Consider the following 21,596-nt stretch of genomic DNA (forward strand, 5'->3'; position numbering starts at 1 on the left):
TGTGTGAGTGATAATTTATTTTATACATAAACTTAACCTGTGCCCATATGATGATTTTAAGAGCTATAACAATACATAAAGTTGACTAGCTAGCCAAATATCCCTCTTCTTCACTAAACTGCTTGCAGACGTTTGAGACACTTCAGCATGAGCTTCACTAGCCAGGCCCATCCATTTCTTATACAGTCATGCTACATGGCTGAATAACAAAAGCTGCTCATACCTGCCATAAACCATTCCCGTAGTGGACCATGGTGGTGGTGGTGTTTCATGGAAACTTCCCATCCAATCTAATGGATCCTGATATACAAGACGAATTGAATAAAATGTTTAAATCATAATTTTGATTAAAATCGGGGTCCATTCAACGTATTCTGTTGACCTCAATGGAGACATTGAAGTGTTAGCAAAGTACAGCATTGATTAAAACATGTGGTGTCGCATTTTGTGTTTCTCTGCAGCTGCTGGTGAAGAATCTGCAGTTTGAGGATGGAAAGATGATTGCTGCAGCACAGTACTTTCGCTCTGGGAGCAGTGCTGCTGTGGAGCTCACTGAGGAGGAGAAAACCTTCGCTGAACAGATGAGGGTAGGTCCTGCTCTCCCACTGAGTCAAGAAAACATTAAGCTGACAGTTTAGCTTTTGTCCTTGTGCTGACTTTTAACATCATGTCTTCCAGGCAGTGTGGGAGAGTATTCTGAGTAATGTGAGCCAGATTGAAGACTCCACAGATTTTTTCAAATCTGGTGCTGCTTCCATGGATGTGGTCAGGTAATACAGAAAAAAACAACAGCATCTCAAATTTCTTTTTATTGTTCATCACTTATGTAACATACAGTTCCAGTCAAAACTTTGGCCTCACCAATTTGTATTTACTGTGTTTATTCCGCTATGGTGTAGAACAAATCTGAGCACATTAAAGTTATTAAACAATGACAGAATTATGTAACAAACAAAAACACGTGTTTCAGATTCTTTAAAGTTGTGGAAGGAAAGTTTTCAGCAGCAGCTTTAATCAGTTTTGTTTGGGCTCAGTGAAGCCAGGCACTGAGCGGGTTGCCTGTGCATATTCATTAATGTCCAAAATACTTTTTAACCAATTTCCATCAACATGTAACTCATTCTTTCTGCACTAGTGCTCTACCTCTCCACCAAATTTCATTGGATTTTGCTTGATGTCTAGTATGTGGTACCCGTTATCTACAACTGAGACTTTAGGTATTGTCAAGCCAGCAAATGCAAATAAAGCCTGGCTAAATGCATAAATCCACCTCAGATAGCTACAATCCAATAATATTCAACACTTTCCTGATTATATATATGTGTAGGTTTATTTAAGTAAGTTTTTAGTTTAGCTCATTTTCTTCTTAAAGAGTATTTTACAACCTGATATCAATGCTTTGATCTAATCAATGCTTTGCCACTATTTCACCTAATCTTCTCTTCTTTTTCTTGTCCCCCATATCTTTTTTATCCCCCATCTTCCATCTTGCCTCTTCTCTGTCTTCAGGTTGGTGGAGGAGGTGAAACTTCGAGCCAGCAGTTGCCAGCTGCAGAACGAGGATGTCTACATGAACACAACCTTTAAGGATTTCATCCAAATGTGTGTCAGGAAGCTCAGAGGGGAGGACGATGAAGAGGAGTTGGTAGTCGACTATGTAAGTGTTTGAAATTCACTTTGTTAGTTATGGATACGTGAAGAGGAAACAGCCATGTGTTAATGTGTATCATTTACCTCCTCAGGTGGAGAAGAACATAAACAACATGATAATAAAGATGCCTCATCAGTTATTCATCAACGGAGAGTTTGTTGATGCAGAGGGAGGAAAGACCTACAAGACCATCAACCCCACTGATGGCACGGTGAGAGAGAAAAGGAAACACAAAGAATGCAAAATTTATATCCTATATAATATTTTATTATATAGAATAATGTCTTCTCTGTAATGTAATAACTTTGTGTCCTTCGTCATACACTGGCAGGGATCTGTAATGAAAAGCAACCATTTATTTTCTCAACTGATGATGGAAGCTGAAGCTCTTGATTCAGTCTGTTTAAAGCTTATTTTAACAAGGTTTAGGGGAAAAAAAACAACAAAAAAGGGAAGTTCTCTTTCCACCGCTGAAGGTGATCTCATCAGGATTGGAGGCCACGTGGTCTTCATGACTGAGGTTTGCCATCTTTAATTTCCTCGTCTGCCCTGTGTGTGTCCTGCAGGCCATCTGCGATGTGTCTCTGGCCCAGATCAGTGATGTGGACAGGGCAGTGGCTGCAGCTAAAGAGGCCTTTGAAGAGGGAGAGTGGGGCAAGATGAACCCAAGAGACAGAGGCAGACTCATCTACAGGTCAGTGCACAAACACAAAGCCTGATATATGCCCCTGGAGTGTCAACAAACCTCATCCATATTTTTTTTTCTTAGTTTTGTGGTTAAATGGCCCATTTCTCTTTATGGTAAAGTGAGCATCTCCATAGAATGAACCAGTTTAATATCTTTGTTCATAAGGGAGTAAATGCCTTCAGTATGTTTGTTTGTCTTTGATAGTATTAGTGAAGCAAAGTTGTTATCTCAGTTGTTTCATAATGTGTCTTCGCTGTTAACCCGCCTCCAGGCTGGCTGACCTGATGGAGGAGCACCAGGAGGAGCTGGCCACTATCGAAGCCATTGACTCTGGAGCTGTGTACACTCTGGCCCTCAAGACCCACGTGGGCATGTCCATCCAGACTTTCCGCTACTTTGCTGGCTGGTGTGACAAGATCCAAGTAAGACAGCTGGCTTAAAAGCCTGGACCTGTCACGGATAAGACAGTTGACAGTTTGATACAACTGTTACAGATGTGTAAATACATGTAAACAACATGTTGTTCTTTTACAGGGTAGCACCATCCCCATCAACCAGGCCAGGCCCAATCGTAACCTGACGTTTACCAAGAAGGAACCAATGGGGTGAGAATAGATTTTTGAACAGTGTCATACCTTACACAGCATTGAGTGGAACCTGGAAAATAATTACATTTAGGAAAATATTCCATGGACCTTTTGAAAGGTTTGCATCCTGTTGCATCTGGTGTAAAACTAATGAAGCATTTCAGTCAAATACTTTTTCACAGCACTGTACATTTACATTAAAGCTAACATGCCTTTGGTTTGAAAGCCGAACAAACAATTGCTTTTTATGAACCACATTAGTAGTTTAAGGGATATTTGTAAAGAACAAACTATATAAACACTTGACACAAAATCTTCAATCAGGTGGATTTCAATCAAAATGTTATAAAATGGGTGTGATTAGTATTTCAAATGCTCTCTTGATCTCTCCTCAGAGTTTGTGCTATTGTGATTCCTTGGAACTACCCTCTAATGATGCTGGCCTGGAAGACCGCAGCATGCCTGGCAGCTGGAAACACAGTGGTCCTCAAACCAGCACAGGTCAGACTCCCACCTCACACATGCTACCCACAAAAGCTAAAACCACAGGGTCATTCACGTTGTTGTTTGTTTTCAGGTCACCCCACTGACAGCACTGAAGTTTGCTGAACTGGCAGCACGAGCGGGACTGCCTAAAGGCGTGATTAACATTCTGCCTGGATCAGGTTGGATCATAAACATTCATGATATGAAGCTGAGGTCACCTAATGAAGCTCTGTGAGTTGCTATGCATCTTGTTCTTTATTCTAGGTGCCCTGGTGGGTCAGCGTCTCTCTGACCATCCCGACGTCCGGAAACTTGGCTTCACAGGTTCCACAGAGATTGGTAAACACATCATGAAGAGGTGAGAGGTAACATAAACCTTACACAAAGTGTTTAACGGTGTTATAGTTTCGCTCACGGTTGTGTGTCTGTTTTCTTGTATATTTGAAGCTGTGCAGTCAGCAATGTAAAGAAAGTCTCTCTGGAGCTTGGAGGAAAATCTCCACTTATCATCTTCAGTGACTGCGAGATGGACAAGGCTGTGCGCATGGTGTGTTTAACTTATGGCAGGTTTTTGTGGGTTTTTTTTAGAAAACATAGTAAAAAGTTATGCATCCACTATGTTGTTGTCTGTGTTACAGGGCATGAGCTCAGTGTTCTTTAACAAGGGAGAGAACTGCATCGCTGCTGGCAGACTGTTTCTGGAAGACTCCATTCATGACCTGTTTGTACAAAAAGTGGTAGGTGCAACCCGCAGTAAACTTTACTTTGACTTTTTTTTCCTTTTTTACAGTGAAGATGTCATGTTATGTTTTCATTCCACCTTAAAAATTAGTCTCTCACCTTCAGACGTAATAGGCTGATAGCCACACTGACTAATGCCATTTTCATAAACTGTATATAGAAGAAGGAAATAGCAGTCATCCAGATATCGTCCAGTACTTTTGGATTTGGCATTTTGAAGTCTCAGTGGCGGCCACCATGTTGGTTCTTTGGAGCCAGATGTGACCACATTTGTACGAAAATGTGGAGTGCTAAGTTATAAGTTAACATTAGCATGCTTGGTTAGCTGGATCCGTACATGTATGGGTGCAACAGCCAGATTCAAATACCTATTACAAGCTACATAAGAGAAAATTTCACTCACCAATACTGAAAATGAACTTCATGGATGCTCTTTAACTCACAGTTGTCTGATATTTTGATTAAATTGCTCCAGTAGTCACATGGAAACGTTTTTTCCTAAATCACTTTAAAACAGTTCTCAAACATTTCTCCGCTCACGTTAGCCTCTCTCGTTGTGTACACACTGTTATTGTTTCCACACATACTTCACTACCAAAGACATTTTGCTAAACATTTGCATCAAACCTTTTTCACATGTGTTGAAAGAGCAAGGACAGTAACGCACTGTCGGTGGTAGTAATGAAACTGGAACACATGCTCTAAGTCTTAGAAATGAACATACTGAGCAGGTTGAGCAGTTACACGTCTTTGTGTGGATCTGCGTGTGTCTCAGCATGTCCTTCTTGTATGCAAATTGAGCCGCAGCGGTAAGGTTTCTCTCCCATATGCTTTCTCATGTGAGTAATTAGATTACTTCTCTGCCTGAATCCTTTCTCACAAACTCCACGTGTACTTCTTTAAAGACCACTTGGATCTCTCTTATTTGAGGTTGAGGAAGTCAAAAAGATGAAGATTGGTGATCCACTGGACCGCTCAACAGACCATGGACCTCAGAACCACAAGGCTCACCTGGACAAACTGGTGGAATATTGTCAGACTGGCGTCAAGGAGGGAGCCACCCTGGTCTGTGGTGGTAGACAGGTACAACGACCAGGTAAGGCAGCAGAAGTTTCTCAACAGAACTGGTTAGAATGGACTAACTCTGATATAACAGATGCCGTTGGATGTTTGTTTTCCCTCCAGGTTTCTTCTTTGAACCCACAGTGTTTACTGATGTGCAGGACCACATGTACATTGCTAAAGAGGAGTCTTTCGGCCCTGTCATGATCATCTCCAAGTTTAAGAGCGGGTCAGTTAAAATTTAATGATTGCTCACATACCAGCTTGCTTCATATACCCAACATAAGACTGACCTTTCGTCTCTTCACTGTTGTGTTGGTCCGGTGTGCCTCCTCCATCTTCCTGAATTCAGTGAAGTGGATGACGTCCTGAGGAGGGCCAATGCAACAGAGTATGGCCTGGCATCGGGTGTTTTCACACGGGACATCAGCAAAGCACTGTATGTCAGTGAAAGGCTCAATGCCGGCACAGTTTTTGTCAACACCTACAACAAGACCGACGTCGCTGCGCCCTTCGGAGGCTTCAAGCAGTCCGGATTTGGTAAAGACCTGGGTAAGGCAAACTACCGCTGTTAGTGCGTAGATGTATTCTTTCATGTCAAGAAACACAAATTTAAAAAAAAAAAAGAAAAAAATATATACTATTCAACCTATGTGAAAACATTTTCACATACAACACCAACACCAGCAGTGGGGACAAAGTCATGTTTGGATGGTAAATGGGCTGGTTCTTATATAGCACTTTTTACCATGTAAGTGCTTTCTATGTAACATTCACACACATTCATACGCGAATGGACAGATCAGAGAGCAACTTGGGGTTAGTATCTTGCCCAAGGACATTTGGCGTGCAGACTGAAGCAGCCAGAGATCGAACCATGACCTAATTCCTGAGCTACAGCCACCCCGTATTTAAACCATTAAATAAGCAAATACTAATTTACTTAAACAGTGAGTGTAGATTTTATTTGCCAGAATTGATCACACCTTTATCTGAAGCAGTCTAGTACCGTATTTTTTAGACTATAAGGCGCACTTAAAATCCCTAATTTTCTCAAAAATCGACAGTCCGCCTTATAATCCGGTGCGCCTTATATATGAATTCTGGTTGTGCTTACTGACCTCGGACCAATTTTATGTGGTACACAGCGCTCAAAAACCTGTCAAAAAATGTTTTAGTACGACGTTGGTAGGCTATGAAGCCGCATGAAGCTGCTTGATGGATTGTCGGAGCATTACAGCTAACTTAGACAGGAGCATGGCGGAGTAATCTGGGTCCTAAACTCCGTCTGCTTCAGGTCCCAAAGTCAAACGAACAGTGCGGCATCACTTAGAGTTAAAAACTAAATTTTTTCACCTTTAATAAAATTATCAGTGTTGCTGCTTTACCAGGTGTAACAATTAAGTTTAGCATCCAGGCATCCATGAAAACAGAATTGATTAAATTTAACGGAGTTAGAAGTTAGTAGGAAGTTAGCTCGCTGGCTTCCACCTAACCATGATATAGCATGTTCTGACTGAGAGATTTCTGAAACACTCAAACGTACAGCTCTGCTATCACTTCCAACATAAATGAAGACAGAAAACTAAACAGCAGTGACGTTTGTAGGGTTACTGATGTTGGACTAGCTGGTATATGATGATGTGCTACGTGATCACTAGCGGCACAGCTATGTTAGCATAACATAAACACACTGAAGCTGGAGGATGAACGCTAACTTTTTTCCACTCGATAAAAGTTAACATGAGGGTTCCCGATGGTTAGGGACAAATGCATGGCAGGATGCTGTAAACGGACCAAACTTCAGTCAGGAGAACAACTGAGATAATCCATCCACAATACGAGGTTAGTCATTAATATACTGCAACAACATGGGAATAGAGCAGCTGTGAGAGAATTCATCGACAGTGCGCCTTATAATCCGAAAAATACGGTAATAGAAAGAGGCTGTTATTTTTGATTCCTTTGTTGGACCATTCAAACTGCCATTTTTTCATCTTCTCCCATTTGTCCCATAAAAGTTACAACATTATGTTGTATTGCCATCATAGACCATATATAAAAGGTGGACATTGTGATGTCATCCATTGGGTTTGAGCTTCACATATTACAGACAACATATTATGACAGAAGGGTGGAGTGCAATGTTATCAGCTGATACCACCATGCTTGGTTAGCTAGCCGCATCTACAAACTCTGTGTATGTAACACACAGACACAAATCAGTATTCAGTAAGAGAGTGGATAGTACTACTAAAGCATTAATAGTACTAACTAATCATTCATCAGCCTATCACATCTTTGTGTTTCCAAACTCTTCACTGGTACCTGCTTTGAGCCAGTGCACTCAACCCTGTGGTGACCAATAGGTGACTGGTGCTCATGCTTAATATCAGTATCTTTGTCTCTCCACCAGGACAAGAAGCTCTCAACGAATACCTGAAGACAAAGGCGGTGACCATTGAGTATTAGGTGATATCACAGGAGAAAGAAGACCGTAAGAGGGCAGACTCAGGTAGACATGTGTGGACACAGCTAGAGAAACACATTGCGATACCAGGATGTTGACATTAAAAGTGTACGTGCCTTAATATGCTAACTGATGAATATGTGTAACATGTCGAATTATCAATAACAGAGCCTTGAGCTACGCTGTAATGAGGATTGTTCTGATCTACTCAAATGGTGAATGCTTCTTGGTAGCTCAGTGACTGGACTGTGATTTAACTAAAAGGGTTTTTATTTTAATACATCTTTAATTTCTAATATGGCTTACATTAGGTCAGAAAAGTCTTGTAATGTAACATTTCCAATAACAATTATTGGTTATGAATTAAAACTGCTGCACAACCAACATCTGCAGATTGATTTAATTCTTGTGTTCAGTCTTTTTTTTTTTAAATATAACAAATGGTAACGTCTGGATTTTGACTTCAGGAACCTTTGGCACAGTTACATTTATTTTGATTAATGCACTGTACATGATTGTCTACAGAAAACATGTCATTTTATTCAGTAACATCTTACATGCATTTTAATGCCTGAAAAGCACATATACACTTTCTTTCAACAAAATACATAAGATGTTAATTAAAAGGATCTCGTTCACTCAAACAGCATCCCTGCATCACCTTAAACCAATTACATTTAAATATAGTGTTTTGATGGCGTTATGGAAAGAGGCGGTTGGGATTAGGGCTATCGTTTGTTAGAAAAAGATAATTTTTGGAGTCTTTCCTCCTTTTATCACCATGGTGGATTTTAAATCAATCAATATAGGATTTAAATGCAGGAATTTTGATCATTTAACAATGATGGATTACCTGTGTTTTTACATAGTCCCCCATTTTTAGAAGCAACAATAATGAGACAATTGACTGACTTAGGTCAGGTTAGGTCACTTCACCCGATACTCTGTCACAAATGAGGAAAACATAAGTTGATTCAAGGTGTTGAATTTGGATTTTATAGATTTTCATTGTAATTTTAGTTCAAAGATGTGGTTTAAGAAACTTCACGTCTAACAAACTTAAGAACACTCTTGATGAGGTAGGTGTGTCACTGTCGAGGTCTACAATCAGAGTGATCAATGAAAACACAGAGCGTTTACCACAAAGTGCTAAAAGAACCAGCTCTCTATTGTGTGATGATGGGACTGCTGATAGAAGTAGTAGGATGCACTTTAAAGTGTACAGGGCTACACTCTGTGCTCAGATTCAGCCAAATGCTGCAAAACTGTTTGTGTCACAGTGCAAATTGATAATGACCCAAAGTGTATCACTAAAGGCACGCTAGAATTTCTTATTAGTAATGTCTGACTACTTGTCAATTCTCCAATTACTTCTGGGCCTCACAAAATTGGGGACTATGAATAAGGAAAGAAAGAAAGAAGAAAATAAAAGGCTGTAATTCCTAAACAGTTAATGCAATACTTTTGTTAAACCCCTTGTTTTAAAGCTAAACGTCTGCACTTCAATCACACATTCTGACTTAAAATCCGTTACAGCTGTGTATATCAGCAAAACTACAAAAACTGTGTATGCCCCCCAAAAACTATGGACCTAACTGTGACCACTAACTGTGGTGCAAGGGGAGCATGCAATTAAGTATGATAATGTTTTTATTACATTAAATGTTATATGTGGAAAACCTGTAGAATATGGAAATCTACGCAACAGCAAAATATGTGTCCTTATTTTATAGCATTATAAGTCAAATGTAACTGCAAGTTTAGCTGATTAGAGTACTTTGAGAGGGATCTTCAAACCGACAGAAGTAACTCATTCACAACAGACAGATGACAGCTTTGCTCAAGTTCTTATACAGGCTCAAGTTTAAAAAGATTCTTAGATCCTTACTTCATGTTATTAATGCTGATGTATTTTTTCAAACAAATGCTGTTTACAATGCAAACATTTTAGCGGTTACCCATGTTCCATTCAATCAATCATTGGACACACTTATACCGCTTATACTGAGAGAAAAAGCCTTGAGGTAGGAACTAACACAGAGTTCAAAGAACTGCACTCATCCTCAGCTACACGAAAAACATTTGAATTCCTCCAACAGCAACGCTGAAGAAGTTCCTCCAGTCCATAGAAACCCACAGGCGAGAAGTAGGGTTCACACAGACGGTAAATGATCGCTTCCGTGACTGTGGGGGCTTCTCCTTAACACGCTAACGGTGGGCTCTGGAAGACCCAACCAAAGCCCTATTCCAGGAAGCATGTTTAATAAAATCTGAGTTTAAAAATAAACTGAGTTGGTTAAATCTGATGTCAACAACTCTGGGCTTCTCATTCCAGAACAGCTGACCAGTTAGTTCAATACAACTGTGAGTACGTTCAGGATGGGGTTAAGCACATTTATGAGTACAGAAAGAAAACCATCATCAGTGAAGCTCTGATTCTCCAAGAAAGCACAGCCTCACTTTGAATCCAGTGGACTGAGGAATATCACTGTGTCAGTGTGGATCACGATGGCTATGGTAAGAAGCAGGAGGGGAGAAGAACATGAATAAATAAATAAAATATATATATCTCACAAAAGTGAGTACACCCCTCACATTTTTGTAAATATTTTGTTCTATCTTTTCATGGGACAACACTGAAGTTATGACACTTTGATACAATGTAAAGTAGTCAGTGTACAGCTTGTACAACAGTGTAAATTTGCTGTCACCTCAAAATAACTCAACATACATCCATTAACATCTAAACCACTGGCAAAAAGTGACAAAATTGAGTACACCCCTAAGTGAAAATGTCCAAATTGTGCCCAATTAGCCATTTTCCCTCCCTGGTGTCATGCGACTCGTTAGTGTTACAAGACCATACCAGCAGTTTAACAGGACAGGTTCCACTCAGAACACATCTCGCCATGGTCAACCAAAGAAGTTGAGTGCATGTGCTCAGCGTCATATCCAGAGGTTGTCTTTTGAAAATAGATGCATGAGTGCTGCCAGCTTTGCTGCAGAAGGCGTGGAGGGTCAGCCTGTCAGTGCTCAGACCATACGCCACACTCTGCATCACACAGCTGTCGTCCCAGAAGGAAGCCTCGTCTAAAGATAATGCACAAGAAAGCCTGCAAACAGTTTGCTGAAGACAAGCAGACTAAGGACATGGATTACCTGTGGTTTGACGAGACCAATGGTTGCAACACAAAATATTTACACTTTGGGCACATTTTGGACATTTTCACTTAGGGCTGTACTCACTTTTGTTGCCAGCAGTTTAGACATTAATGGCTGTATGTTGAGTTATTTTGAGGTGACAGCAAATTTACACTGTTGTACAAGCTGTACACTGACTACTTTACATTGTATCAAAGTGTCATATCTTCAGTGTTGTCCCATGAAAAGATAGATATATCTATATGTATAAAAAAACAAACTTGGATTTATAGTGGGGAAATAAATGGAAGCATTAGGGATTAGCCATTACCCTAGTGACTGACTCAGAACTGAAGTCAACTCTGGAACAGAAACTCAGGGTTAAATAACTCAGAGCTGTTAGCTAAAACTGCTTTCTGGAATAGGGCCCTGTTGATGCCCTTAAAAACAGAACAGGCTGTTCACACAAATGAACACACTAAAATGATTCAGTTATTTTAGAGAGGTTCTACACATTAATGCAGCTATACTGAAAAACATCCAGGCCCCCCACACCCACCCATGACATGTAATATTATGTTGCTCTTGTGAGACACTTTGTAGGCCTGCTTAATGTCAAAAAATATAATTCAGTTGGAAATCAAATAAATGACAAAGACACTTTCATCTGGTAGAAGACTAGGCAGCTTCTGGTGGCCCACAGTCTCAACTGAGATGTCTGACCATGCAGACAGGTATGAATACATCCAGGCAGCAGCAGACTTGCTTAATTTTAATATTTATTGAAATGGGGGGTTTTGTTTTTTAGAATTGCTGGAAGTCGTGATAGTAAAGGAGGTTAAAATGGGATTAACTGCCTAGCCCTTGCAATATACAACAAACATTTTGAAAATGCATTTTGCTCTATTAATAAAAACACTTCCACCATCTCTTTTTTCACACTTAATCAAAAGGAAAAAAAATAATAATAGCAAACAAGTTAAACTCAGAAGTACTAGACCAAAGCTTATCACGGTGGACTGAGTTTTTCACGTCTTTGTGTGGATCTGCGTGTGTCTCAGCATGTCCTTCTTGTATGCAAATGGTCTTGAGCAGATGCCACAGCGGTAAGGTTTCTCTCCCGTATGCTTTCTCATGTGAGTAATTAGATTACTTCTCTGCCTGAATCCTTTCTCACACACTCCACATGTGTATGGCCTCTCCACTGTGTGGATCCTCATGTGCACTCTCAAACACTCGCCTCGTGCGAATCTCCTGCCGCACTCCTTGCAACAGTGAGGCTTCTGACCCGTGTGGATCAGCATGTGCCTTTTTAAATGGGTCTTTGTGGTGAATGTTTTGCCACAGACGTGACACAGATTGTCCTCTTTGTGTGTTTCTATGTGCTGCAGCGCACAGTCTCCGTGTGTTTTCAGGTGAATCATCAATGAATTCCTGTGGCAGAAAGATTCTCCACAGAGCTTACAACAGAAAGGACTTGTCCTTTTCTTAGTGCTTAAGCTGGAACTCTTCTGCTTCTGCTTTGCCTTTGTTTTTGGCTGCACTGTCTTTGAATTGGATGCTCTGCTCTCCATCCTTTCATTATCACAGGCATCATTTTCAGCCCCACTATCTGAGGAGATGGGCTGGCAGAAATCCGATCCACCACATCCATCTGCTTCCTGCTTAATTTTTTTAGACTCTGTTGTGGCATGGGGGAAAAGCACCACTCCCTGTGTGCTTGCCACACTTTGGCTCTGAAAGCATGAGGAGGGGGACCCTGTGCTCTGTTCAGATTTGAAACAAGCCACAGCTTCACAGTGTAACAGATCCTGCAGCTGCCCTTTGTCTCCTCTCGGCCAGTGTTCCTGATTTACCAGAAAGTCTGCTCTCAGTGTGTCCTGCTTCACCAACAGCTGACTGGCCTGAGCATATGTTGTCTGTGTGGAGACCTCTGGTTCGGATACACTCACCTGTTGGGAGCCTGCAGACATGACAGGGAAAGATATGACGCTGACAAACATCTGTACGATTTCAAAAGGCTTACTTGTGGTAAATGTTTTAATTCATGGCTAAATATATCATTTTACTTACAAAACTTGCAATGTTCAAAAGTGCTCAATGTGTTCCCCTTAGAATGCACCCACTTGTCCCATGCATTTGCGAGCATGTCTGGAGTGACTACTGTTGTTATGCTACCAACCAGCAACCCATGAAGCTGGTTGGTAGCATAACAATCACGTAAAACTTAAGAATCCACTCTTTCTAACAGTACGTGTTTTGACTGTAAATGGCTGCAGACTTAAAGCCTTTCCAGCTCTTCAGACTACCAAGAATCTCCACACACGTCTGTAATATGTCATGTCTTTTTGTTCATCTGAAGTCACATTTATCCAACTTTAAGACCTGCTAAGTATTATTTTTATTATTTCCTGGTATATAAAAGTTTTTCCAAACATACATTATAACAGGTTCCACTGCCAAAGCCTTCTCTTTCTCTATTGCTGCTGTCCTTCTATCACAAATCACACCCTGTAACTCATCTCCACCTACTCCACCCTGCCTGCACTCTCTTCTTCACCTCCCTTGTGAACTCTGTTGTTTTGTATAGTTGACCCACGTATTTAAACTTATCCATCTTCACTACATCTATTGCTTGCACATTCACTTTTCCACCCATCTCCTTCTCTTTTACACACAGTGTTGCTCCTGTTGACTTTTATTCCTTTTCTCTCCAAAGCACCCCTCCACCTGTGAACGTCAACGTTCAGAGAGACTCTGACCTCGCTGACCTCATCTGTCAAACTGTCCATCACCACTGAAAACAAGAAGGGCAATCTATGATGTAATGTGCCCTCAAAAAAAAAAAAAAAAAAAAAAAAAATCCAACCAAACCTTATAGGAAGTTATTTATTTCAACTTCTTCACATTATTCATTTTCTGTAAAGACCCTACTACAGAGTCATATATGCTTAACTACATATATAGATCTAAGGAGCTTGGAAAGAAAAGCGTCTGGACTTCTTTGAGTTGTCACAATCAGCCAGGGTTTCGGGTGAGCTCATTGTGAAACCTGGCCCCACCCTATCATGTTTCACAATGAGCCCTGGCTGATTGGGACCCACACCCACTTTCACACCTTGGCTCATGTGATTAGGTAGAGGATCATCAGGGGTCCTTTGTCCCTCTTTGGGGGGAAACTCCCACTGGGTTTAAATCTGGGACTCTCCACCATTTGACTCTTAGAACTGAAGAAGCTTCTCGGATGAGAGATGAAACGTCTTCAAGCAACTCAAAGAAGTCCAGACGCTTTTCTTTCCAAGCTCCTTAGACTACGATGACCTGGATGACTGAGAACCTTCACAGATACATATATAGATAATTGCGTAAATTAAAATATTTTTACATTACAGCCTTTATGAAATTTGATATGCAAATTAGGTTTAATTAATAGAGAACACCATGAACGCCTAAATATGTATTTGGGTCACTCTCTACTCGTCTGAAAGCAGAATAAACCTAAAACGGTCCATTTAACCACTGCGTGGGAACAAACGCTGTTTCTTAGATGGTACATCCGCCTTAAGACAATCCGGGGGTTAGCTCTGTGACTGCAGTCTATGCTGACTGTAGTCACAGGCTACACGCACACTAAAACGGGTCTGGTCGCTGACAGGAGCTGGATAGCTGACAGCAGCCTTCTTATCTGCATGGTGATAATAGACCAACCTGCCGGGAACACCTCCTCCTCCTCCGCTTTCAGAGCCTCGGCTAGCATTAGCAGCTCGCTGGGCTTCACATCTTCCGACTGGGACACAAAAGCTTTGTCACTGTGAAACTCTAATATGGTTCTCTCCACGGCGCCGAAGATTTCCTCCGCTGCTGCTGTCAGACGCTCATTCACGAAGAGCCTGAGCTGCTGTAACTTGGACATTTTGGAGGACAAGAAGACGCACTGGTCCCTGCCAAGTCTTCTTCTGCTCTCGGAGCCAGCGGCAACAGCAGTAGCCGCTGTGGGGAGCTGCTGCCCTCTTCTGTTTAGTTGTTAAAAGCTTTTATTTTGGTCCCGGCAATACTTTCAAAATGATGAGTAAATATACAGTAAATACAAAACGATTCCACAAGGAAAATAGTCGATACCAACTAAGTATATGAGCTAAATATATATTTTTTAGTATTTACTAAAGTACATGTAACATGTGGACTAATGTCACCTCCATGTTTGTTGTGGGAAGTTGCACTGGTGGTCTTGTGTGTCACATTTGCTGTGAGCCAATGGCTGTGATGGGGTTGGATTAATTGAAGGCAGGTGTATTTGATTTCACTGATACTCAGTCTACTTATAGTCCACACTACAAAAACTGCTGTGATATTTTGTCTCTCTGTGCAGGTCTGGGCCTACTATATGCTGCAGTCTAAAGGCAGAGTTGGGTTGCTGAGGCTGGAGTGATTACTGGCCCTTTACTTACAGGGTGGTGGGACTTGGAGGACAACTGCTGATCCCTGTTCAAGTGTTTGACATGTAAAGTCCATCTGACTTGAGGCATCGCTGTCTCTGGCCTTCGATAGTGTGTTTAATCCCTTTTGCAAGTGGGACACTGAACTGTTTATCCTTCCAATTTTTGATCATTGTACTAATAAATTATCTTTTAGAATTGTGTTGGTTGTCATTTTCCCACGGCCGAGATGGTTGGTTAGACCTAGAACCTCTGTGTGTGTGTGTTACATATATTTAATTTATTCTCTTGGATAAACGGTCCAATATAAACTCAGTAATCGGATAGCAGGTATCTAGTATGAACTGAGTATATTTTCATTCAGTTCAGCACATTTTGTTATTTTCCTGTACCTTAATACACTGTAAGTTTTCAGTGAAGTCATAGAAGAAACAGAAGGCAAATGCTCTGATCCAGGTTCCTGCACATCCCCCAATAGATTTATTGATGTGTATTATTTATTGTTTAGCCCTCTGGTGTGTGCATTAGGTCCTCTCTCTTGTGAATCAGTCCCTGAACTGAATATCAAACCCTTGTCCTCAGCAGGGGCGATTCTAGGATCAGAGCTTTGGGGGTGCTGAGCACCCAGAGAGCTGCCCAGCCAGGCAAAATAAACTTTACACGTCACGATGAGACTTCTTCCCCATCTCTGTCAGTCCCTGCATCCTTAAATGTCTCCAGTTGTCCTGAGTTCCCTCTGACTGTCTCCTTGGTGCATTTAAACCCCTGTTCCTCCCTGTCCTCGTCGTCTGTTGTCTTCGTCTCCGTTATCAGTCATCATAATTTTACCCTCTCTGTGCAAGTCTGCAAATTTCTTTATTAAATCATAAGATTCTTAAATTCATCAAGTCTCTCTGTGCCTGGGTCCTCGTCACAAAACATGACATCACTGTTTTGTACATTTTAACACAATTTAATCCCCACATTTGTGAAAGAAAAGCAAAACACTTTTTTAAAAGTCTGTAACAAAACCATAAATCTGATAAAGTTTATTTAAATGCTGCCAAAGAAGAATGGATTGGAATATAAAAAAATACATATCCTAACCTTAAATCCTGGGGGAGGATAATGAATGATGCTCATAGTGAGTAAAAAGTAAGCTGAGTGCATTTTTTGGACAGAGATTCACTTTTAATGTGTATGTATAATATAATACAGATACATAAAAAAAATACTTCCAAAACAGAATAAATTATTACAAATAAATTATTAGAAAATATTAATAAAAAACTATAAAAATGGAGGCAACTTTGCCTGTGGTAGAATGTATACAATGTATGTAAAAATCTTTACTGCAGATACTAATTTTACTAATTTAATAAATACTAATTTTGTGTTGTAAGATTTATGAGTTTGATACATTCATAGTGGTACTTGGGAGAGCTTGACATTTTCCCAATGGTACACACTGTAAAAAGTTTGAGAAACACTGATAAGTGTATGTGTGCTTTTGGAAAACATTTAAAGCTGCAGTACAGAATCTTTGAAACAAGCTTAAAACAGTTTTAGAATATAAACAGAGCATCTGCTTCTCTCTACAGCTCCTCACTCCACCAGGGCTGTTTGGCACTTTCTGATACTGTACTGCAGCAGTCATACAGACAACTGGACGGTCCAAAAGTTGGCCTATTACTGGCTGAGGTTTTAGTAGAGTTGTGGCTGAACCACATAAAAATATATCATTAATTTTAATCTCCCCAATCAATGATAATGTTGGAATGTTGTTGAAGAGGGTCAAAAATGTTTCAACCCAGTTTGTTTTGCACATTCTGTATAGCAGCTTTAATACAGGGAGACACAACTTCCAGATTGTGTGAGTAAAATCAGGTTTTGTCTCTTTGTCAGTTTAATAGTTTCTGTTTTGTTCCCTGTCTGTTTTCTTACCTGCTTCTTCCTGACCTTCTACTTTCTCCTCACGTTCCCTCTTTCCTCTCTCCCTCTTTGGACTGACAATCATACACAAATAGATTGAATTCAATTAGATGAAAAAATTACATTAATATGAAAAAATACTATTAAGATCACTAATGAAAAGTCCTCTCTCAGTGTACTTTCAACCAAAAGGCAAATAACCAAACCACATGAACATCTAATAAAAGATATAAATATTGAAACACTGATCCAACATTATCCTTGATTGATGGATGATTTGTTCTTACACTTTTACCTGAATGTGGCTCCTTTTTTTTGAAAAAAAAACTTCCTTATATCCATTATGAACCTATCTGTCTCTCTGTACACAACCACACACACACACACACACACACACACACACCACACAACAGGAGTTATAAGGTTAATGGGCATGCAGTCAGTTAGTTAGTTAGTATCCATTTACAAAAACAGGACAGTGGTAACAACAGAAGCTACGGACAATTTTAAGTTTTAGATTTTAAATAGGCTGTATACATTTCAGTGGGAGCAACAGGACGGTCAAATGTCGCTGATTTTACTACAGAGCAGGACGGATTGTAGGGTAGCAAACATCGTCGGAAAACACGTTTTCAACACTGCAGGTTACCTGGTGTAATGTTTTTCAGCTAAAAAGAAACATGGTCTGACTCCTACCTAACTATATAAAGAGTAACTGCAGGTAAAATGCAGCTAATATGTCCTGTTTTCAGCCAGGCACTTACACCTCCGCTCCGCTGCGTCTCAGAGTAGCTGGAACAAACCATTTTGGGAGGGGGGGGTATCTATACTTTTGTTGTTGAAATGTTACGTCTCAACCAAGCACTGTATGCTTTTTATATTTTTAGTAGTGTGTCACAAAAACAGCAAATATTGTCAAAAAAGTAAGAAATCTTTGGGGGTGCTTTGATTCATTTTGAGAGTGCTGAAGCACCCCCAAAATGGGTTAAAATCGCCCCTGGTCCTCAGTATAAACCAGAGGTGTCAAATTCGTTTTAGGTAATGTAGAGGACATTTCATGTCGAGTGGGTCGGACTGGTAAATCTATTGATCCGTCTGTGAGCTCCACTGCTCTCTGCTGGGCGGCAGGTGAATCGCACACAGGGATCCATACCTCAACACAGTTGTGTTTGGTTCATTTCAGCCCACTGCTCATTATGATCACAGCATCGTGTTTCGCGTGAACAGCTCACTCGCCCATTTCATTGGTGCCCGCTGGAAGCTGGGATGGGCACCATCCTGCAGGAGCAAGTGGCACAGCGGTGTGCGGAGAGGGTTTCCAGCAGGGAGAGGAAATGGAAGAAGGATCTGTGGAGCATCGCCGGGCCTAATGTGGGCAGGTACCGCCAGATATGCTTATTATTGGGGTTACACAGTGGTAACGGATGAAGACATGGCTGCTGTTTGTTGCCGTGTCCTCGGTGGCGGCACAGACGCTGGTTGTCGGTGGTGTGACTGCACTTTGATGTGTAAATGCTCACTGTGTACGTGTGTGAACAAAGGAGACCGCCATGTCTACCCTGTGCTGCTGTTTTTACATTTCATGTGTTTCATCGGTCACATTTAACTCGGAAGATTTGTTTATTTCTCTCAAGTAACAAAATGGGAAGGCGGCAGTCTCAGAGGAAGCCCACACCGCCGCAGCACGCCTTCCCAAGTCAGGAAAATAACAGCGAGAAAGTGAGTGTGAACGGGATCGGGTCACTGTATCAGACACAAGATCAGTCAAATTAGCTGGTGTTCCAGTTCTGTTTTATATGATGGTACATTATGACTGCTTTCATACAAGATACAGAGCTGTTGTTAAAGTAACACCTACACGTTTGCAGTGAGTGTTTTTTACATCTTGCTAGTTTTTCCTTTATTCCATATAGTGACACATTTCTGTGGCACAATAGCGTACTATTTATATCAGGCAAAATGTCAACAAGTCTCAATTTATTACCATGGTAATAACATTACCACGACCATGTTTAAGTGATAAGTTGAACATAATGTGTCTGTAATTGCAGAGGCTGCAACAAAGAAGAAAGCACAAGTCTAACAACTCTTCAGCTAAACGCAATACTTCTCAGCACAGGTGAGGTCGCAGTTTGTGCAAAGTTTGTGTTGTTCGGTGCTGTCTCAGTGCTGAGATAATAGATTTGCTTTGCCTTGTAGCACTCACAGATCCTCAGAGTCAAAGCCTCTTCCAGTGTCCCCCACAGAGGGCAGGATGGAGCCAAAGGTGCTGCCAGTCACTAAGCGCTCCAGCCACAGACAGCACAAGCATGCGGGGAGCAGAGAGGGCAAACACACAGCAGCCGTCTCCTACCACTGCATGTGTGGTTGCAGTACTGAACAGCTGGAAAGACACTCGCCAGAACTGGAGGTCAGACGCCTGAGTCGCCATGGAGAAGATGACAGTGACACCGACTTGTCTGAGTCAGAGAGACTTCCTGTGTCAGCCTGCAGTCGTGTTCCTCCTCGGCTCGAGCTCAGGCCAGAGGTCATCGAGGCCGAGGACTGCTCCTCTCGCAGCCACAGATCCAATTTGCAGGGCCATGGAGGTTTTGACTTCCCAGACTTCCTCCCTCCACCTTTTAATTCGTGGACCCTGAGTCAGCTGGCTGTTTTCTACAACATGGAAGGCCGAGGTACCCCCCGACCAAGGCCTGTGGGCCCTTTGGAAAGGTATCTGGAGAAGCTGCTGCAGCTGGAGTGGCGTCAGATCCAGACTGTCCAGGAGGAGAGTGGGAAATCAGCAGTATCAGAAGTGATATCCAGCTGTCACAGGTCCCCTGCTGCTGCCACATCACGTCTCAGCTCTCCTAAGTGCATCCTCCAGTGTCAGCGTGCCTTCCCCCTCACTTTCCTCTCCTCCCTGGCTAGTCACTCCGCCCTCCTCTCCAGCTGCGCCTGCACTCTCTGCCGGATCCGCTGCTCCCGCTGTACTGCACCGTGCTGTTGCTCGACTTACAGCCACAACCGTCAGTCCAGACCGAGTGCTGCGCTAGAGCCCAAAATACTCCCCAAAAGGAGCTACAGCGAGAGCCGGGTGCACTCCTCAGACAGGGGCTCACAAGCCCAAAGGTTCAGCAGCCCTGTGCGGACCAACAGCCACCTGAGGAGAATGCAGGCATCAGGAAACATCCGCAACCCTGTCCAAGGTGCCGCCACCAGCCTTCAACACACTGCCAGCGACTGTAATGACGTTGCCTCGAAGGGGGATGTGTGGGACTACAGGATGGGTGGGTTTCGGAGGAGGAGCGGCTCAGAGCAGAGGAGAGGTGGAGGAGACAGGAAACAGAACGGATGGGAGAAAAAACGGAGCGGCTCTGAGTGCAGAAAAGGAGGAGCTGAGAGGAGGAGAGCGGCTAACCTCAAAGAACAGGAAATAAAACCTGATGCTGTCACTGCAATAATAGACAATTTACCAGGATCCAAATATTCTCCTATACAGAGGCCAAGCAGGCCCAAACAGGTGGAGTTTGTCACATAACAGCAGGTTTAGTGATGAATGTGTAATCTGAATGTTACATACTGTCCCCACCTTAAAGTTTTATTATGGATGTACAGTCAGCAAAACTGTTCATTTGTTAATGTGATATTATTTTTCTGTGCTGTGGGGAATGTTTACACAGATATGGAAGAGAGCCGCTGGATATCCAAGTTTGTGTTTTATTTAAAAGAACCCAGATAGCATCATGTACTGTATGTGATCATATGAGGGGATTTTCACTTCAGGTTTATTAGTCTTTTGAATGAAGCAGCAAACATTACCAAAAGTTATTAAAGAATACCAAACAGTCTTGTGAAGATGGTGTATGATGCTGAGCAGGGAGAAAAGGTGAATACTGGACTCGCTGGCTTACTTGTAGGTGGAGAGCGCGGGGTCCAAGAGGTGTGTGATCGAGTGAGGTTCCAACCTCACTCTTGTTAAATAAAGGCAAGTACAGAACATAGACATAAAGTTACGAAGCAGCGAGGCCGGGTTACCTCCATGAGGTAGCTGATGAAATGGCGGAGAGTGCATATTTGCGCTGGCCTTAAGTATTGCCTCGCTGATTGGACGGCAGAACAGGTGAGGAACCAAGGCTCCGCCCACAAAACACCCGCCGCTCAGCTGGATCATGACAGGGATTTCTTCTAATCTGGATCAGACTGAAGGATAAACTGATCAGATTGAATAACTCCTATGAAAGAAAATGACACAAATGTCTGTTCAGATCATTAAACATCAAATGAATTAGACGTTCAAAAACACAAGTCTGGCCATAACTTGGGACAGAAGCAGATATTTCGAAGATGAGTCACTTTTGGTGGAAAACGGAATCGGTAACGCTAATCTTTGGGGCCCACCTATAGACTGTACAGAAAAGATGAAGCTAACTTCCAGGTCTGA

The 21,596-nt window shown here is 41.8% G+C and overlaps 3 protein-coding genes across 5 annotated transcripts in view; 2 read left to right on the forward strand and 1 right to left on the reverse strand.

Annotated features, from left to right (window-relative positions):
* Nucleotides 1-7,840, forward strand: part of aldh1l1 (aldehyde dehydrogenase 1 family, member L1) — a 33,974-nt gene extending 26,134 nt beyond the window's left edge. For both annotated transcript variants that reach the window (XM_003446483.4, XM_019358572.2), the window contains 16 exons: nucleotides 462-587; nucleotides 679-770; nucleotides 1,510-1,657; nucleotides 1,743-1,862; nucleotides 2,218-2,345; nucleotides 2,611-2,761; nucleotides 2,874-2,944; nucleotides 3,322-3,427; nucleotides 3,504-3,591; nucleotides 3,677-3,770; nucleotides 3,860-3,959; nucleotides 4,051-4,149; nucleotides 5,084-5,249; nucleotides 5,339-5,444; nucleotides 5,568-5,767; nucleotides 7,632-7,840. In XM_003446483.4, the coding sequence (XP_003446531.1) occupies nucleotides 462-587; nucleotides 679-770; nucleotides 1,510-1,657; nucleotides 1,743-1,862; nucleotides 2,218-2,345; nucleotides 2,611-2,761; nucleotides 2,874-2,944; nucleotides 3,322-3,427; nucleotides 3,504-3,591; nucleotides 3,677-3,770; nucleotides 3,860-3,959; nucleotides 4,051-4,149; nucleotides 5,084-5,249; nucleotides 5,339-5,444; nucleotides 5,568-5,767; nucleotides 7,632-7,687 (1,851 nt within the window). In that variant the 3' untranslated portion in view covers nucleotides 7,688-7,840. The remainder of the gene's footprint in view (nucleotides 1-461; nucleotides 588-678; nucleotides 771-1,509; nucleotides 1,658-1,742; nucleotides 1,863-2,217; nucleotides 2,346-2,610; nucleotides 2,762-2,873; nucleotides 2,945-3,321; nucleotides 3,428-3,503; nucleotides 3,592-3,676; nucleotides 3,771-3,859; nucleotides 3,960-4,050; nucleotides 4,150-5,083; nucleotides 5,250-5,338; nucleotides 5,445-5,567; nucleotides 5,768-7,631) is intronic.
* LOC102082350 (zinc finger protein with KRAB and SCAN domains 8) lies at nucleotides 7,764-15,421 on the reverse strand. Its single transcript, XM_005452217.4, has 2 exons — nucleotides 14,535-15,421; nucleotides 7,764-12,789 (listed from the first exon to the last, which is right to left on the reverse strand). The coding sequence occupies exons 1-2, from the start codon at nucleotides 14,737-14,739 to the stop codon at nucleotides 11,855-11,857; spliced, it is 1,140 nt and encodes a 379-aa protein (XP_005452274.1). The 5' UTR covers nucleotides 14,740-15,421; the 3' UTR covers nucleotides 7,764-11,854.
* A 2,787-nt stretch (nucleotides 15,422-18,208) lies between these two features.
* Nucleotides 18,209-21,000, forward strand: fam217bb (family with sequence similarity 217 member Bb). Of its 2 annotated transcripts, XM_005452220.4 has the most exons (4): nucleotides 18,209-18,552; nucleotides 18,808-18,892; nucleotides 19,225-19,292; nucleotides 19,373-21,000. In XM_005452220.4, the coding sequence occupies exons 1-4, from the start codon at nucleotides 18,440-18,442 to the stop codon at nucleotides 20,691-20,693; spliced, it is 1,587 nt and encodes a 528-aa protein (XP_005452277.1). In that variant the 5' UTR covers nucleotides 18,209-18,439; the 3' UTR covers nucleotides 20,694-21,000. The 2 variants fall into 2 exon arrangements, with proteins under 2 accessions (XP_005452277.1, XP_025763335.1); XM_025907550.1 differs by having other exon boundaries at nucleotides 18,209-18,892.
* Nucleotides 21,001-21,596: the final 596 nt, after the last annotated feature.

Source organism: Oreochromis niloticus, linkage group LG5 (genome assembly GCF_001858045.2).
Source record: "Oreochromis niloticus isolate F11D_XX linkage group LG5, O_niloticus_UMD_NMBU, whole genome shotgun sequence".
Classification (NCBI taxonomy): domain Eukaryota; kingdom Metazoa; phylum Chordata; class Actinopteri; order Cichliformes; family Cichlidae; genus Oreochromis; species Oreochromis niloticus.

Coding starts and splice junctions, on each gene's coding strand:
- LOC102082350 (XM_005452217.4), bottom strand. CDS start 14,739: ATGTCCAAGTTACAGCAGCTCAGGCTCTTCGTGAATGAGCGTCTGACA. Junction 12,790..14,534: donor GGAGGAGGTGTTCCCGGCAG/GTTGGTCTATTA, acceptor TCATGTCTGCAG/GCTCCCAACAGGTGAGTGTA.
- fam217bb (XM_025907550.1), top strand. CDS start 18,686: ATGCTCACTGTGTACGTGTGTGAACAAAGGAGACCGCCATGTCTACCC. Junction 18,893..19,224: donor AGGAAAATAACAGCGAGAAA/GTGAGTGTGAAC, acceptor CTGTAATTGCAG/AGGCTGCAACAAAGAAGAAA. Junction 19,293..19,372: donor CGCAATACTTCTCAGCACAG/GTGAGGTCGCAG, acceptor TTTGCCTTGTAG/CACTCACAGATCCTCAGAGT.